This window comes from Rhagoletis pomonella, unplaced genomic scaffold (assembly GCF_013731165.1).
Source record: "Rhagoletis pomonella isolate Grant_MI unplaced genomic scaffold, Rhpom_1.0 Rhpom_scaffold_00010, whole genome shotgun sequence".
Taxonomy (NCBI): Eukaryota; Metazoa; Arthropoda; class Insecta; order Diptera; family Tephritidae; genus Rhagoletis; species Rhagoletis pomonella.
This window is the reverse complement of record NW_023458564.1, coordinates 34,938,096-34,955,482: the sequence shown is the minus strand read 5'-3', so window position 1 is coordinate 34,955,482 and position 17,387 is coordinate 34,938,096. Positions and strand designations below refer to the sequence as shown.

At 36.7% G+C, this 17,387-nt stretch overlaps 2 protein-coding genes across 3 annotated transcripts in view; one reads left to right on the top strand and one right to left on the bottom strand.

Annotated features, from left to right (window-relative positions):
* Positions 1 to 320: 320 nt before the first annotated feature.
* LOC118746280 (trichohyalin-like) overlaps positions 321 to 17,387 on the bottom strand; it is a 210,624-nt gene continuing 193,557 nt past the window's right edge. The window contains exons 3-8 of one of the 2 annotated variants that reach the window (XM_036480120.1): positions 12,471 to 12,661; positions 11,280 to 11,606; positions 11,102 to 11,219; positions 7,874 to 7,930; positions 5,599 to 5,775; positions 321 to 2,956 (exon numbers count right to left, since the gene is read on the bottom strand). In XM_036480120.1, the coding sequence (XP_036336013.1) occupies positions 1,396 to 2,956; positions 5,599 to 5,775; positions 7,874 to 7,930; positions 11,102 to 11,219; positions 11,280 to 11,606; positions 12,471 to 12,501 (2,271 nt within the window). In that variant the 5' untranslated portion in view covers positions 12,502 to 12,661 and the 3' untranslated portion in view covers positions 321 to 1,395. The remainder of the gene's footprint in view (positions 2,957 to 5,598; positions 5,776 to 7,873; positions 7,931 to 11,101; positions 11,220 to 11,279; positions 11,607 to 12,470; positions 12,662 to 17,387) is intronic. The other variant, XM_036480121.1, reaches the window with a different exon arrangement.
* Positions 3,123 to 4,310, top strand: LOC118746281 (HIV Tat-specific factor 1-like). Its single transcript, XM_036480122.1, has 4 exons — positions 3,123 to 3,276; positions 3,525 to 3,711; positions 3,796 to 3,932; positions 3,998 to 4,310. The coding sequence occupies exons 1-4, from the start codon at positions 3,197 to 3,199 to the stop codon at positions 4,212 to 4,214; spliced, it is 621 nt and encodes a 206-aa protein (XP_036336015.1). The 5' UTR covers positions 3,123 to 3,196; the 3' UTR covers positions 4,215 to 4,310.

Genomic DNA, 17,387 nt, shown 5'->3' with positions numbered 1-17,387 from the left:
AAAATTTGGTATATGCGATCTGAAATATCCTTATATATATCTTTTCTTCACATCCATAAAATTTTGTTTAAAAATTGTCTTATTGTAGGTGCTAATAAACCTTTCAAGTTAAGTTCCCAAGTCAAAAAACAAAAGACATGTCCTGATTTGATTAAAGGTGGAATTAATTCTCCTTCGAATAAATGTAATGGGTTGTATGACCAAATTATTCACACGTTTTCGAAACATTTGACAGATGAATTTAGATTCTAAGAGAGTAGTACACAATTTTTAAAGTTAAATAAGTTGAAAAAATCCGTTTTTTAACCATTTAAATCGCAAATATCTCAAAAACTTGAGCCCATCTAATAATTTCAAAAAACGGTTCTAATTCGTCGGAAAAAATCATAAAAGAACCAGTCGTCACTGGTTGTGCCGTAAGCAGTTGTTGGTATTTTGCTCGGCTATTTTATTATTAGTACTCTTTTTTTTTGGAAGAACTAAACAACTCCCAAAATAATGTTTTGTTTATGGCATTTCTGGAATAGTTCCTGCTTTGCATCTATGTATGTATTTACATGTGTGCTTATGCAGATGTATTCTGTGTAAAATTTTGGTAGAACATTTGCATACTTATCTTGTGAATCCCTTAGGTGTAAAATTATTGGATGTTTAAGGAAAAGTTGGTAGTGCTTTTACATAAATATTACATAAATTAGAATTAAAACTATTATGTTTGTATAATCATTATGTGTACATGTGTTGAATCGTAAATTACAGTTACAAAACGGTAGGGGTCGTGCATGCACTCTTCAAAATTTTATTTTCCAATCTGTGTGCATCTTATTTACAAACAAACGAACAACTCTTATTTTGCGACTTTCTGAAATTATTATTATTTATTTAAATTATTATTATTTTTTCTTAAGCTGCCTATTGTAGATCCACTTATAAATCAATAACTATATGAGAATACAATATTTTATTTTCGTAATTTACAATCGAGAGTACTTTCAACTGCTGTCAAGCAGTAGCCGTCACTGGAACGCTGCTCGTTTGCAACTAAAGCTAATACTAGTGCCTCCGTGGCATTATTAACGCATACATACATTTTTTTTTTTAAATCTTATTTCTTAAATTTTTGCATTTTATCAAATTAGAAAAAAAAGTATTTTGAAGACCTAAAAACAAGAAGCATTGAGCGTGTTTCGAAATAAAAGAGAATGGCAGCAATGACTTACACACATAAATTAAAATGACTTATATTTAGCTTAATTTCTTAACGAGGTTTTTGGGATAAATCAAAGCTACAACAGTCGAGCAGCGACTTCATTTCCTTGTTTAGGGTCGGCTCAATACAGCAGTTATCCCATTAATTCTAATATCATTTGATTTGGCGAATTTCCTGCACTCTATCTACTTGTCTTCGAAGGCCTCGTTGCCGCCATTCGCTTGTTGTTGTTGTTTGTGTAATTCTTGTAGTTTCTTGGCCTTTCGTCCTTTTCGCATTTCGAAGAATTTGCGTTGGTCCTCGGGTGAGAGGCGCGATAGTCGCTCTGCATACTTGCGTTTCTTTTCTTGTAGCTCTTGTCGCACACGCTCGTCTTCTTGCTTTTTCAGCGCTTCAAATCGTTCTTGTCGTTGACGTTCCTGCTCTTCCGCTGCTCTTCGTTCGGCCTCCTCTTGTGCCTTGAGTGCTTCTTCCTCCTGATTGATCTGGGCTTCGTGTTCTTCTTTACGTCGTCTTTCCGCTTCTTCGAGCTCCTTCTTTAAGCGCTCCTCTTCCTCTTCGAATTTCCGTTGTTCTTCCTCGCGCCGCGCGATCTCTTCTTCCCGTTGGCGCAGCAGTTCTTCCCGGCGGCGATTCTCCTCCTCAAGACGCTCCAGCTCTTGTTTCTCTAGCTTACGCGCTTCTTCGAGTCGCTGCAGCTCCAGCCGCTTCTCTTCCTCTTCTTGCTGTCGCTTGATTTCCTCTTGACGTTGTTTTTCCTCTTCTTCTAATCGCTTACGGTTGTATTCGTCTTCCTGGCGCTTTCGTTCCTGTTGCTCATGCAGCTGTCGTTCACGATCGTCCTCTGCCTTTTTCAAGCGTTCTTCGTATTCTTCCCGTTGCTGCTTCTCCTTCTCGAAACGTTCTTGTTCCCGCTTTTCCTCCTCCTTGGCGCGTTCTTCTTCGGCCTTGCGCTGCGCTTCCTCTCGCTCTTTGCGTTCCTGCTGTTCGCGTTCGCGCTGGCGACTTATACGCTCCTGGCGTATGCGCTCGGCGCTATTATACTCTTCCTCACGCCTTTTCTGCTCTTCTTTCAGTGCCTTCAATTCGCGTTGGCTTTTCTCGCGTTCGATTCGCTTGGCTTCCGCCTCTTCCTGTTGCAGCTGTTGCTGGCGTTGGCGTTCTTGGTCGGCAGCTTCGCGCTGGCGCAGTTCATCTACTTCGCGGTTGGACTGTTCCGGTTGCTCTCGCTGTTCATGTGATTTTTGTTGCTGGTCCTGTTGCTCTTGATCTTGTACTTGTTGCTCACGTTCGCGTTGTTGCTGCATACGCAACTGATTTTCTCGTATGCGTTGACGTTGCTCGATCAGACGTCGTTCCTTTTCCTGTTGCATGTGTTGACTTCGCTCTTTTTTACGTTGCAGCCGACGCATCTCCTTCTGTCGTTGCCGCCACACGGTGCGGTCGTGGGGCGTTCGTGGATGGCTATGCCGGCGTGGTCCTGTAACTGGAGCCGTTGTCGTAGGAGCGGGTATTTCGTTATAACGTACTGCCGTTGTTAATGAAGTGGGTGTCGATTTGTCGGTCGATTCAGAATCGATATCGTTTGGATGAACACTCGGTCTAGTTTGGGTGTTTTGGGGGCGGCGGCGCAAGTCGTGAGGGCGACCACGTCCGCGTCCGCGATTTCCACCTTGACGTTGAGTGCGGGTCTTGGGGATGACGATCTGTTCCTCGCTGCCGACGGCCTTGACGATAACATTGGACCTGAAATAGAGGAATATTTCGTAAGAGTTTTGGCTTAAATTCGGGCATTCCTTGCTAATACGATTTAACTTATGCATTTATCATTGTAAAATTAAAGTATTTTATGTTTTTTAAATATCCTATAACTAATCTCTCTCTCTCCTCTTTACGTAGGTGGAGTCGGTGGGGCTGGCTTTAAACATCTTGGATGACTACAACCTGCGCGGTCATAAAATTCGCGTACAACGTGCCGAATTTCAGATGCGTGGAGAGTATAATCCAGCATTGAAGCCGAAACGAAAGAAGAAAGACAAGGAGAAATTGCAGAAAATGAAGGAAAAGTAAGTTTAATGCCGGCCCCTTGATATTTCTTTTAATTAGGGGTATTCCGTAATACTCTCGAAACCCCGAAAGTCCCGAAGATCGGGCTGAACTGTTAAAATGTCTATGCAGAATGCAGTTGCCCAGGTTTTCGAGCTTACGAGATTCAGTTAATTGTATGAAATGTTTTAATTTACCAGATTTTTTTTTCTATTTATCGCATTTTTTATTCTAATAAAACTAATAAATTTCCTAATTACTCAACCAGGCTTTTTGATTGGCGACCGGAAAAGATGCGCGGCGAGCGTTCCAAAAATGAGAAGGTGGTTATTATTAAAAACCTTTTTGATCCGACTATTTTCGAGAAGGAAGTACAACTCATATTGGACTATCAGAACGAGTTGCGAGAAGAGTGCAGCAAATGTGGTACAGTTCGCAAAATTGTCATTTATGATGTGAGTTTGCCATATCCGACTTTCTATTTTCTGAATACATGTACATATGTATGTATATTTAATTTCTTGTTTACTAATTTTCAGCGCCATTCTGAAGGTGTCGCACAAGTTAATATGGCTGATCCTGAAGAAGCCGATGTGGTTATACAAATGATGCACGGACGGTTCTTTGGCCAAAGGAAGTTGACCGCAGAGCATTGGGATGGAAAGACGAAATACAAGTGTGTAACGACAGCTTTGATATATTAAAATTTATATGCTATTTTTAAATTTTTGTCGTTTTCAGAATTATTGAATCTGAGGCCGAGATACAGAAACGACTTAACAATTGGGATCAATATCTAACACAGGAGGAAAATGAACGCAAAGAAAATGCATCAAAGCCGGACGATGCAAAGGAAAAAGGCGATATGCTATGTGACAATGAAGATATTCAATGCGGCGTATTAGAAGAAAACTCGAAATCTGCTTGCAGCGATGTGAAAGCGTTGGATAATGATTAATTGCATAGATCGACAAGAAAATCGGAACTGACGCTAACTACTACTGATTTTTATGCAAAGTCCGGACTCAGTTTCTTCGATTTTTTAGGAGACTCCACAATTTATAATATTCAACAATCAAATAAATATATGCATCAGCCATGCCCGGCGCTGGCAAAACTTTTGCACTTTCTTATGGCGTTCTGCCAGCGCTGGGTACAGTTGATATGCACCATTCCTGCTGGTTCTTATATAAAATATCCTACTGAATCCGAATATGACTTCTTGTTGTACATATGTACAAATGCATATGCATATTTATTTGTAATGTTTTACACTTATTTTTTTTATGTTGAAGTTTTCTAAATTTCTCAATAAAAAATACAATTTTAATAATAATTTCAAACAGAATTCATGATCTTCAAACAGACGAAAGTTATGTATGAAAATAGGTTAAGCGTGTAAATAAGTCGTTACAAATGATAAGTTTCCTTCTCTTAATAATTTTTCAGTGAAGGATTTCGACAAAATTTTGAAGTGTAACGTTTAAATTATGCCATTTACTGGCTAAATGTAAACAGGCACTGGCACGAACTCATTCCAATAAAATTCCAATACTGGCTGCCAGTATAACTGTCATAGTCGCATATTTTAATAATTAAAATTTAATTCATTATCAACCTCGTCTTCAATACATGGCCACTGCATTTTTCATTTCGCTAGCTTTTGAATAACTGGAATTATGTAGACAGTCGTCGTTCCAGTTCACCGCTGGTCTGGCACACTGGAATGACATGCTACTGGCATAATGTAAATGGCATAATTCAAAAAATGATGTACATATGTTCATATATTCGGATTCAAGCGTTATTTTGCATAACAACCATTTATGAGCGTTTCGGGGTATGTACTTTGCCGAACCGTGTTACTCACATTACCTTCATGAGTTTATTTAATAATTAAGTATATATGTATGTACATATGTATATTTCGCGATATACTAACCCATAATGGCAAATACATATGTGGAACAGGAAATCGCAATTACTAGCTTTTCAATATTTGAAAAAAAAAAAAATAAAGTTTGCGCTAAAAGTGTTACTTTGGTTATTGACTTATTTTTAATCGACTTCCAAAAAAGGAGGAGGTTATCAGTTCGTCGGAATATTTTTTTTTTTTTTTTAATGTATGTTACCGCATAACTTTGGACCACGTCAACCGATAATCGATAATTCTTTTTGCATTGGAAAGGTAGTGTCTCAGAGGTGGTCCCATACTAATCTGGTTGAGATCCGATCAGTGGATCATGAGATATATATATATATATATATATATATATTTTTTATATGGGAGTTGAAGTCGGTTTTTTTTTGCTAAAATTTACTTGTTATTATTCACAACATACCTGGGTCCGTTTTTGCCGGGTTGATCCATCACCTCCAATATAACTTCATTCGCGAATTCATGTGGGTAGGTGGCATTCCAACGATTGTAGACTTTGTGACGATTCTTCTCACTGACTTTCGGCATTTTATGTTGACAAATGAAACGGAATTTGTCCGGACAAGGACGTGCAGACCACCTATTTGCAGCAAAACAAAAGTTTTATCAGCGATGTTTTTGGTTTGGTTTTTTTAATTGTTATCATGCAATGTGCTGTGCGGTGAAAGTAAAGCTAAATTGTATGCTTTTGTATAGTAAAATATTTTATTTTACTATGCCAAATTCTGAATACATTTCACGTTGCAAGTTGGCTGCTTTATGATTTTTAGCGTATGCATATGTATGTATATGTACATATTTCACTTATGCATTTTTGTAGCTCACAGTCTTGAGAAATGCACATATGTATGTATGCATGTCTGCGTATAAAATTGTGTTTATATTCTTGTCTGGCGCTACACATCATTAGCACGTCAATTGAATGCAATGCGCTTTAAGTTGATGGGCAGTCGGACAACTTGATTAGCAATTTCACACGTGAACCGCTCGCATTTTAAGTAATGGGTTAAACGCCAACGTTCGCCTAACTCGGGAGTGGGTAAGGACTGCGTTATGGCATTGCAATTAAATGACTATTTGTCATACTGTCCAGATACATCCATGCATACATATGTGAGTAACGTATATAAGGTACATGGAAATTTTTAATTCATTTTATTACGCTGTGTCATAGTGGGAAATATTCCACAGAAAAGAATACGTGTCATAACTTGCAGAATGGAGTTAGTCCTATAGTTTCTGGCCGTATTTTTATTCGGCAATATCTTTAAGAGTTGATTAAGTATTCATACATACATATCGCACACGGTCTTCAAAAGAGTCACAACTCAAAATTTGGCATTTTTGAGATTATGCGCTAAAAATGTACGCAGAGCTTTTCTTTACCTTTCAGCTAAAGCTGGAGCAAATTTTTGTTATAATTTGTTAAAAAAAAACCGAAGGTAAAGTCGCCCTTGCCCATATGATTATCATGTGCTAAGAAATAGTTTTTTTTTCGCATTTTCTGACAAACGTATTATTTTGAGTTGTGACTCTTTTGAAAACGGTGTGTGATATGTACATACAGCAAGGCGATAATTTGGCTAACGTCTATGTATAAAAGCAGGGCTGTGCTATCAGCCTTATCGCGAATTCCATGTGAACAAATTTTCCCAAAAATTTTTTCTTAATTTGTTTTTGCTTTGCTTGTGCAATTATGGGAACGATTTATTCACATGGATTTGGCGATAAGGCTGAATAGTTTATTCCAATTAATGACATTCGTTGTTATTGTAACAGCATTCGAAATTCTACAAAGAATTTTGGGCAATGCTGCTAGAGTGGCCAGAAATAAATCTGGGGAGTTCTGGTTACGTAGACCCGACTGTTGTGGGAACGAACTACCCTTGGGTATAAAATGCAGACATGATGAGGCTTCCTTTTATAATTTAAGTGTTTATTCTTTTGGTACATGAGTATAGAGCCTGTCAGACGTGGCAATATTTCCGTCTTTCGCACGCAATTTGCTGTCAAATTGAGAAAGAGAAATTTTATTTCGAATTGTGAACAGCCAGAAAGATCTTTCTGTCACCTTTCGGAAATCAGTTTCAGAAATAAAAGTTGCAAGGTGGGACTGCAACAGCAAGAGCGAAAATCGATTTTGGAAATATATTTCAACTTGCTCGTGCTGCACTAGCAATTTTCATTTCTTCTGCAAGTGCTGTCAAACTAATCGAGTGTTGCCGTGTGGCCCTGATCGTGAATTTGTGTAAAATGATAAAAAATATTGTTGAATTAAATATCAAAAATGCTTAATCGTTAAATTATTGTTTACACGACAAATATGTTAATTATAACCTATATTTTCTCGCTTTTACAAGAGAAATAGCAAACAAACGACAACCCCACCGCCCATGGTTGCATTTTAGTATCGAGAAAGATTGCCAGAAACTCATTCGCTGTGCGAACAGCCAAAAAGCGATTTCAGAAATTTTTCCTGCAATTCGCCGTTCGGAAATAAAAACCTCTTTCGAAAGACACTTTCCATGCAACGTGTGACTGCTCATGCAACTGATTTCTTAATTTGACAGCCTTTCCGAAATTTATTGCATCGAAATATATTGCCACGTCTGACACGCTCTTATGATGTGACTGACGACTTATGTACATATGTATGTATAATTTATATCTTCATTTACCTGTAATCCAGATTTGGGTCATACACAGCGCAATGGTTTTCCAAATTCTGTCTGATCCTGCAAAACATGCGCTCATTAATTATATCTTGATAATTAACTAAAATGTAAGCAAATAGGTACAAATTAAGATAGACTTGAATTTTTTAGATCAACGCTATGAATGTACATGTGAAGTACGTACATAAATCAGAAAGAAGCTGCCCTACCAGAACAGACTGAGTAAATACCCGAGTAAACATCGGTATTTTATAGGTGGCTTTGCCTGGTGTATTTGGTAAAGTTTCTATGAATTTCTTCACAGAAATGTTCATGATAAAAATATACAATGTAGTAAGATTAGAACCGATGAGAGACACTTTTAAAATTCTTGACATTTGCAAGCAAATTCCCACCAAACAATTTTTGTTGCCGGAAATAAGAAAATGTCCGCCCTCGGAAACAAATTTATTGCCTCTAATATTGCCATGGTATTGATTTCCTATTATCAGTCGGTTGTTGTTGTTGCGGCTCATTTAGCCCTGCCTAGATCGGGTAGGTCATCTAGCGGTAGGCCAAGGAAACGTAATGTTTCGACGTCCGCCGAAGGCAACTCGCCTGGGCGAGTCGTTTGCTTATTACCTGAATGAGTCGTTTTCTTATCGCTTCAGGTGATATTTGGAATAATTTTATACTTTCTAATACTTAATTTATTTTTTGTATATGAAAAAGGAACTTAGAAACGGAATTAGTTCTTTCTTTCGCTATGGGATTCATATTTTATCAATCTTGTCCTTGGTAAAAATTAGACGATTTTGGATAAGTTTGGGAATTTTTGATAACTTATTTATTCCAAAGTTAACATGAAAGAAATGATGTTGCCGAATTTGTCACCACAGCAATAAATCGGTGAGTCGCCAATTTGTTGCCATTGACGATTGTTGCCTATTTCTCATGTTTTGCATGGTGGGTTTATATAACTATTAGTGGCATACACGGTGCGTCTGACTCGCGAGTCATTTGTGTACGTGTTGACTTGCCTTCGACTACACACAGTTGAATCATTCAGAGTCATGCCAAGAGTCATGTCGGTGTAACTAACACATATTTATTTTCACAAACATATCCAAACCGGTTCGCGAGTCAGACGCATGGTGTATGCCGCCTATTATACAGACATGACTCTGGCATGACTGAATTACTTAAATGAGTGTAGTCGAACGGCGAGTTAACACGAACACAGATGACTCGCGAGTCAGACAAATTTCAAAAAAAAAAAAATCATGGCCGGCGAATTGAGACGAATGTTAAAACTCTGCCGTATAATCCTGTACATTTTAGTGTACGTGTGAGAGTCTGTAGCGGAAAATTCATAAAAGTGAACAAAAAGCACACTTGCCTGGATAATAGGTTACCTGATTGAAAACTATTATGGCAATTCAAAACACGTAAACGCCTCGTAACCATGTAAACCTCGTAAACTTACTTAATTTTGTATGTAAAATCGGTTTATTTACGAGGTTTACGCGGTTACGAGGCATTTACGCGTTTCTATGAATACCCTTATTATTCTACACAGGCCTATTCTGAACAGAAACTCTCTGGGAGTCTTCTCTTTTTTCCCTTTCCTTCTATTATGAATAAAAATTCCCTAAGGAGTTTTTATATTAAATGGCGAACTTGAGCTGTCAAAAAAATGTCAAACAGCTTTTTCGAAGTTCGAATTACCCCCTCCCAAATTCTCGCGAAAAATGCTACTCCTTGGGAGTTAATTGCTGGAGGATTTCTTTCTCGGGAGAAACAAATTTCCGGAGGGCAAACTCCCCGGGAGTATTCAAAATTGGGCTGGTAATGTATTTTATTGTTGTAAACTGGATAGAAAATATAACCACATAACCAGATAACCAGACAGGTGTGAACACCCACATTTTTTCGGTAAATTATTGGTTTATTCGAGAGAGCGATAATCGCCTGCAAAAGTTGACTTGCTGTCTACTTTCAGGTAAGCGATTTTTGAATCGCCATTTACACGTGCGATTTTTGTTGAGCAATGTTGAATCGCCTTGAAAATCACCCCATGTAAATGCAGCTTTAGAACAGCTCGAAATGGATAAAGATTTTGCTCCCAAAATAATCATTTCTTACGAAGCACATTTTCATCTTGGCGGCTTTGCTAACAAGTAAAACTGGCGCAACTGGAAATCGGAAAAGCCGTACGTGATCGTCGAAAACCCAATGCATCCTCAGAGAGTGACAGTTTGGTGCGGATTTTGGAGCGGTGGCATCATTTTTCCCAGTTCTCTATAAAAATGCTGCTGGAAACGCCATATCGGCCAACGGTGAGCGGGAATAGAAGACATGGACTCGGCGTTCTTTGGTTTCAGCAGCAGTGCCGCGCCATGCCACACAGCCCATGCCACACAGCCCATGCCACAATCGATCTTTTGCGGGATAAGTTCGGTAATCGTACTATTAGCGGCGACGTCAATTGGCCACCTCGGAGCTGCCATTTGACGCCGTTAGACTTATTTTTAGTGGAGTGTTGTGAAGGACAGATGTTATGCGAACAATTTATTAAAACTATTTAGGCCCTTAAAATGAATATCGAGCAAGCCATTCGTGAAATTACACTAGAAACCGGCACCAAGGTCTGGATATGTAGCTGTTTAGACGGCTCCAGTATCTAGACCGTAAGGCCCTTCGTACACAAGGCTACGCAAATCTTCGATACCCGAAGATTTTAGTCTCTAAGCGACTACCGCAATACAAATTCATAGAGGTTCGTACAGAGGCACGCGTTGCCGCTATTTTGTTCATTCGTTGCGAGATCGCCGCTACAAACGCTTCCGCGATTTCCGAGATGGAGGGTCAATTAGTGAATATTAAATTTGTTTCTTTGGTGGAGAAATTTCCTTTTTTGTATAATTACGTACGGACCGTACACTATGTGTGTACGGACCGTGCGCTACAACATACTCGCGACGTATGTAGTTATAGAACGTTTGTACAGGCCGGGAGTCTGTGTGGGTGCAAACAGTATCCCTGTGAATGCCGTTTACGGGCTGTCCTCTCTTCAGAACCAGGTCCAGCCATTGCTGTACATAGTGGTTCAGCTCAAAGAGATGCCATCTGATGTGCTACCTGGGTAAGGGATCTGCATGAAGCAAGTGTCTGTTCTGGCAGTGTTCTGTTTTAAAGTCGCCCTTACTTAACTAATTATATAAAAACTGAAAAAAGAAATAGTTTTATTACTCAGGTTCCATCCGACTGAATGCGTCATAGGTTAGGTTTTTGCCACTAATACTCCACTGCCATACATTACTTTGCCAATCGTAAGTAGCGCCAATCCAAATGGGTTCATTTACTGCAACTAAGAAAGCATTTTTATATACATAATTACTTGTATATACTCGACATTCATTTTACTTACATAGCCGCTCAGCATCGTAGTGCTTGAGGAAGTTACGCAATTTGCGATCGGCATTCTTTTGTGGTTCTGCCAATTTTGCATTTTTGTCCTTGCAGAAAAAGTGCGCCTCTAACCAGCTGCTGGACTGTGGCAGGATCGAATAACATTCGGTACCGACTCTTTGAAAGTGAGGCGGACACATAGCGTACATTCGACGATTTCGCAACGTTTTCGATGCCGCATTCTGTGTATTGGTTGACTGTGGCACTCGATCCAGATCATTTTCGTTGATGAAAGAAACTCCCGCTGATGCGGCTGATACGTGATATGCCTTAATAGAGGGTGCCACTGTAAAATTAAAAAAAAAACATGTGTAAAATGAATTCAAAGTACATACATATAGTCGGCGATACCATTGCCAAGGCATATTCAACAAGCTAGAAGCGATTTTGACAGTTCTCTGCTGCGACTGAAGTGTCAAGCATAGACCAAGATATGTATTTCAAATTAAATTTTGCTGTCACTTCTACCTTGTGAGTTTCTTTAAGTTAAATTACACCCGACTCCTATATTCTACCCTCTTTTTCGAGAGAAGTCATTAGAAAGTCACACAATGAATTTTTTCTTATAAACTTTATGCTATCAAAATGGGCATTTCAATTTACAAAAAGTCAAATAGAGCTGAACATTGACACAGACCTTATAAATACTATTATCTACAAAAAAAAATACCAAAAGTTCTACACAAAATTATTTAAGGTCAAAAGTCAACAATATCTATCCTTTTTTTCGTAAGCGAATCGAATACTGACATTTGGAATGGTACTTTGCGCATGCGTTTAAACGAGAACGGCCTGTATTTTACGTATTCACTAAAAATCAAAAATTTACCCCAAGGTCAAGCAAGGTTGGTCTTGAAATGTAGGAAGCAAATTTTTACATCAGATGCTACTATAGTCAAAGATATCATATATAAATTTTGGCCCCGATTGGAGTCGGTTAAGGCGTGTCCCACAGGGGCCAAAGTTCAAATTACCCTATGAAAACGTCTTAACCGACTCCAAACGGGACTATTTATGTATTAAATAAAAATAAAAATTGTTTTAAAAATAATATTACGCCAAATGTACATACATATGCATATACATATGTGGCAGATGAGAGTAGAAGTACGAATTTAATTAAATGATAATCAGTGCTCTTAATACTTACAACAGGCTAAGATGAAGATTAACAGCTGCATTGTGTTTGTTGCTGGTAGTAAATTAATTCGATTTTCTAAAATGCTTAAGCTGCTACTTGTAAGAGTCCTTTAAATCCAGCTCTTATCAGTGTGGGTAGTTATGGATTTCGAGATATGGTTGGCATCTAAGCAGCATCGGAGATATGTATGTAAATAATGACTGCAAAGGAAAAAACAAAACTAAGTTATTATGTGGCTAGTTTGAATAATATAAGAAAAATTTGTGTACACACAATTTATCGTTATATAAATAATAGTAATAAAGTTGTATTGGGTCATATGAAATTTTTTGAAAAAAATTTCTTATTACAAATAAATTTTCCTTTCCAATCTCACCAAACACTCAATACAACCTCGTCTGCCGTTAGTCCAGGCTTTGAAGTCGTCTTTGGAGGATTATCGGTCTTTGACCATGCAAAGCACGTCAGCTTGACGCTATTGTATTAGGTTTGCCAGATGTATGGGCATCAACACTACATGCTGGGGTTTGAGCTTGGGCTCCCATTTTGGATCCAATAAACCATCAAAAAAGGTCTTATAAAAATCATCTATAAGAAAGGGACCACGGAATAATAAAAAAGTATTAAAGCAAATCTAAAGTCCACGGCAGTGTTGGCAGATGGTCCATATAACTTCATCCTAAAGTCATTTCATTTCTCACTAAAAAAAATGAAAGTTTCCTTTTTTTATTGATTCATCTCAGAACAAAAATAAAACAAGTGTTAGATATTTGAAAAAATCCCTCATTTTGGGCATTTTTACTGGAGGTTTTAAACGAACGTACCTATTGACTAACCAACATTTAACAGAACTGTTACGAACGGCTTTAACTGACGTAAAACCAGATTTTGAAAGTTTTGCCAAAGGGAACTTTTGAATTTAATTTAATTTTAATATCTATCTTACGTACATTAGAATAATAATAAAATTAATGTTTTTCATTACTAATAATAATTTTATTTAAAAATAAAATTTTTGTTTTTGTTATGTTTTTTGTGGCTCTTTGTAGCATTTAGAATTTACATGTGGCTCTTTTCGGCCTCGCCTTGCCCACCCCTGCAATATAATTTGAGCTGGCAATCATTGCAAAGACAAAGTAGCGAAACACATGTTTTTTTATTGTCTTCTTATACTTGAACAAAAAGTATATCAGTTAAGGCTGCTTTTAAATATAATTGTAGAAACTTTTCTTCAATTTTACATTTGAAATCCGGAGTTGCGATAGGTCGTTCATACAACTTTGTTTGCAACGTTACGATTTCGCCAAAAATGCCTGAGTCACACTAATATTATTAGGTTTACATACTAGCTTGCAGTGAAAGTGCATTTGTATGCGAATTTGGCTAGTGATGGGCGAGTCCGAGATGTGTTGGCCGATTGTCTGGATTGTTCAAATGTCCCGATTGTTCTCGATGTTTTCTCTCGTAGACGAATTGCCACTCGAAAATAGTCGTTCTCAAGATGAAGTAACATCTTCACTAATAATCGGCCAAATCATCTCAGCCTCGCTGCTGGCCAGCGGCTGTTAAAACATCTCGATGCATGCAATCAATTTTTATAAGAAAAAAAATGGAATCATTGCAAATAATAAATGTGTATAATAACTACGAAAAAACAAACAAGCATATCCTTGTTGGTTGGTAAATGAGATCAATGATAGTAAATATTGGGAGTACAGGCTTCTGGGTATTGTTTTTTAAAATCTCGATTGTACAGTCGGGGAGCGAGTCGATTATTGACTCGATTGTAATTTTGCAACGATGGCGATTCTCTCGATCGTTTAAACATCTCAGACTCGCCCATCACTAAATTCGGCTAACGTTGTATTTATGTATATCAAAAGAGCGTACAGTTTTTAATATTGCTGTCCGCTCATGTCAAAAATGCATCAGGTATAAAAATATTAAGTTAAGTCATTAAAGATTTAAGTAAAAGCTCATTAAAGAGTTTGTAGCAAAACATTTCCAACGTTTAGATGGGCAAAAATATGAAGAAAACAAATACTTATGTACATATACTACATACATACATGCATATGTACATGCACATCTAGCCGCTTTTGATCCTCATAATTTTCGCAGAACCATTAAGCACTGAACCCTCGTTAAAATTTTATGTCATTAGTAACTTTAACTTCTATCCTAAGCTGAATGTTCTTATACCGTTGCCGTTGTTCAAATTTAGAACATCAATAAATAACTAAGACAATGGATAACCTCCGAGTGTATTTCTGAGCGATGCGCTTTGGCCGTTAATCATGTTTTATTCACTGTCGGGAAACGCACTAGTGTCGAACTGGTTCTGTACTAGCGAATTTAGAAGCATGGCTAGTGCGCGTTAATTCTCTTTTGCACTGGGACCGAAAATAGGAGTTATTTTTTTAAGAGTTAAACTTGGCCAAATATTTTTTTAAGTCCGAAATAAAAGTCCTTTCCGGATAATAAACAAACTGCTTATCCAAATTAACCCAAATTTGGTATCAAATGAAAGAGGACTGAAATGGCTTTTAAATAGAAATAACGAACGAAGGTTACCACATCTATTTACATTTTTTTTTATAATTTAATACCAAATACCTGACCCAACGTTTTTTCTATGGTAATTAAATAACATTTTTTATTGAAATATTTTTAAAGCAATTATATTATATTAAAGCAATTATATACAATTATATTATATTAAAGCAATTTTATAGTCCTCTTTCATTTGTTCACTTGTCTAATTTGGATAAGCGGTTGTTTGTCACCCGGAAAAAAATTTTATTTCGGACTTGAAAAATATTTCGCCAAGTCCGAACCAGTTCCAAAATCGACATACGAAAAAAAGTATCGTGATTTTTTCAGTCTTTTTGCTTTTCTCATGGGAGAGATTTCAAATTTTTTCAAATTTACGTTTACTGTAGCCGAGTTTGCGGAGGGAGCAAGCTGTTATTGGTTAGATTCCAGAAAAAGCATCTGGAAAGTGCTGAATGATAGCGTATTTGAACGAAAAACCCGGCAAACAAACATCTATTTAAAGTAAACAAGCCCCCGCTGCATTTCTTTTTCGATAGTTCCGAAGCTGTTCTAAATTCGTCACCTTAGATATAGATTTCTAATGAAATTTTTTTTATTCTTCGGGACTTATGACTAATGTGACTATTTGGACTTGGCAAATTTGTGTATCACTGAACAGAAACGGTTAGAAATAAAAAGGTAGTTGAATCTTTGAAAAACGATCGTTTTTAATGATTTTTTGCTTCCTACTATGTTTGTTACTATCGGAGTGGTTCGTTTTTGGCGATAAAGATCTAGTGAGGAACTGCTGCACTAGTCCCCGCTTACCCTACAGGTATGTGAGAACATTCATATACACATATGCAAATGTATGTTCTTATATGTGTGCATTTAAAAATGGACGTTTATATGTATGCGTTTTCGTCGAAGGATGCTATCAACGATATTCGTCAAAGTGTTATGTATACACATGTACACACATATCAATCAAAATCTTTATTTATTAGGAAGAGCAGTCATTTTAAATTTGCCATACCATACATGTTCTTCAAAAGTGTATTAATCAAAAAATTCCTCGTTTGTCTGAAAACATAAAAAACAACCTATTCTGAGCTTAAGTTAAACATGCATATCGACGGTACTTTGGCAAAACCTCGTATCTCGGAAATCGCTAATAATTCGTATCTCGTAAAATTAATTTAAAATGGGCATTAAAATACGCCCATTCATTATACATATATATTATTCTTAATTATCTTAAAAGAACTTAATCTTTAATACTCAGTAAAAAGGTTATTAAAAATTATTTTTCGACGAATGCAAATCACACCTTATATCTACATACATACGTCTTTCGTCATGCATGTCCTGATCTATGGCGCAGAAGCGTAGACGATGACATCATCTGATCAGACGGCTTTTGGCGGTCCGAGAGAAAGATTCTACCGCAGATACATACCGAAGTACGCCATAACTCAGAAATGCGAGAAAAAATGTGTTTATATATTATTATATATGGGCTTATAGTTTCTGACAAATTATTTAATTATTCCAGCTTTTTTATTTTGTAATGAAAAAATTAAAAATATCAAACTTTAACAGAAGAAAAATAAAAAAAACAGGTTCTGTGCTAAATTTTTGCATTTGTACTAAGGCCTGTTCTGTTACAAAAAAAAAAAAAAAATCGAAAAATTATGTGCCAAATTTTTACATTTGTACTAAAACTTGTTCTGTTACAAAAAAAAATCAAGTTACTGATGAAGAAAGTCGATGGATAAATACGAAATAATGACTGGTCAAATGAAAAGGCGCAAAGATTTTTTGTATGAAATATGAGCAGAAAAGCGTGCTCCTTAGGTGTACGCGGCGTATGCGTAACATTATTTCGTGCTCAATTTCCATATAAATAATCTTGCGCATTTTTATTTGACCACTCATTATTTCGTATTTATCCATCGATTTTCTTCGTCAGTAACTTGATTTTTTTTTGTAACAGAACAAGTTTTAGTACAAATGTAAAAATTTGGCACATAATCTGTTATTTTTTAAATTTTTATTCTGTTAAAGTTTGATTTTTCTAATTTTTTCATTAAAAAATAAAAAAAGCTGGAATGATTAATTAATTTGTCAGAAATTCTAAACTCTATCGGAAAATGATGTATAAACGGTTTAAGGAGAATTTCATTGGCTTTCATTTGCCGTATAGCAAATAATAAGTTATTGGTTGGAGTTTGATCACCAATTGGTTTACTTTATTGATTTCACTTTCTTTTATACCAAATTCTTACACTAACACTTACAAATTATTTACGAACTAGAATGTATACAAATATACTACTAATACCTACAAACTAACTACATAACTCTAAAATATGCTAAGTCAACATATGG

Excerpts from the sequence above, each read along its gene's own strand:
- LOC118746281 (XM_036480122.1), top strand. The coding sequence starts at position 3,197 with ATGCGTGGAGAGTATAATCCAGCATTGAAGCCGAAACGAAAGAAGAAA. Across the intron at positions 3,712-3,795 it reads GCAAAATTGTCATTTATGAT|CGCCATTCTGAAGGTGTCGC; the intron begins GTGAGTTTGCCA and ends ACTAATTTTCAG. Across the intron at positions 3,933-3,997 it reads GATGGAAAGACGAAATACAA|AATTATTGAATCTGAGGCCG; the intron begins GTGTGTAACGAC and ends TGTCGTTTTCAG.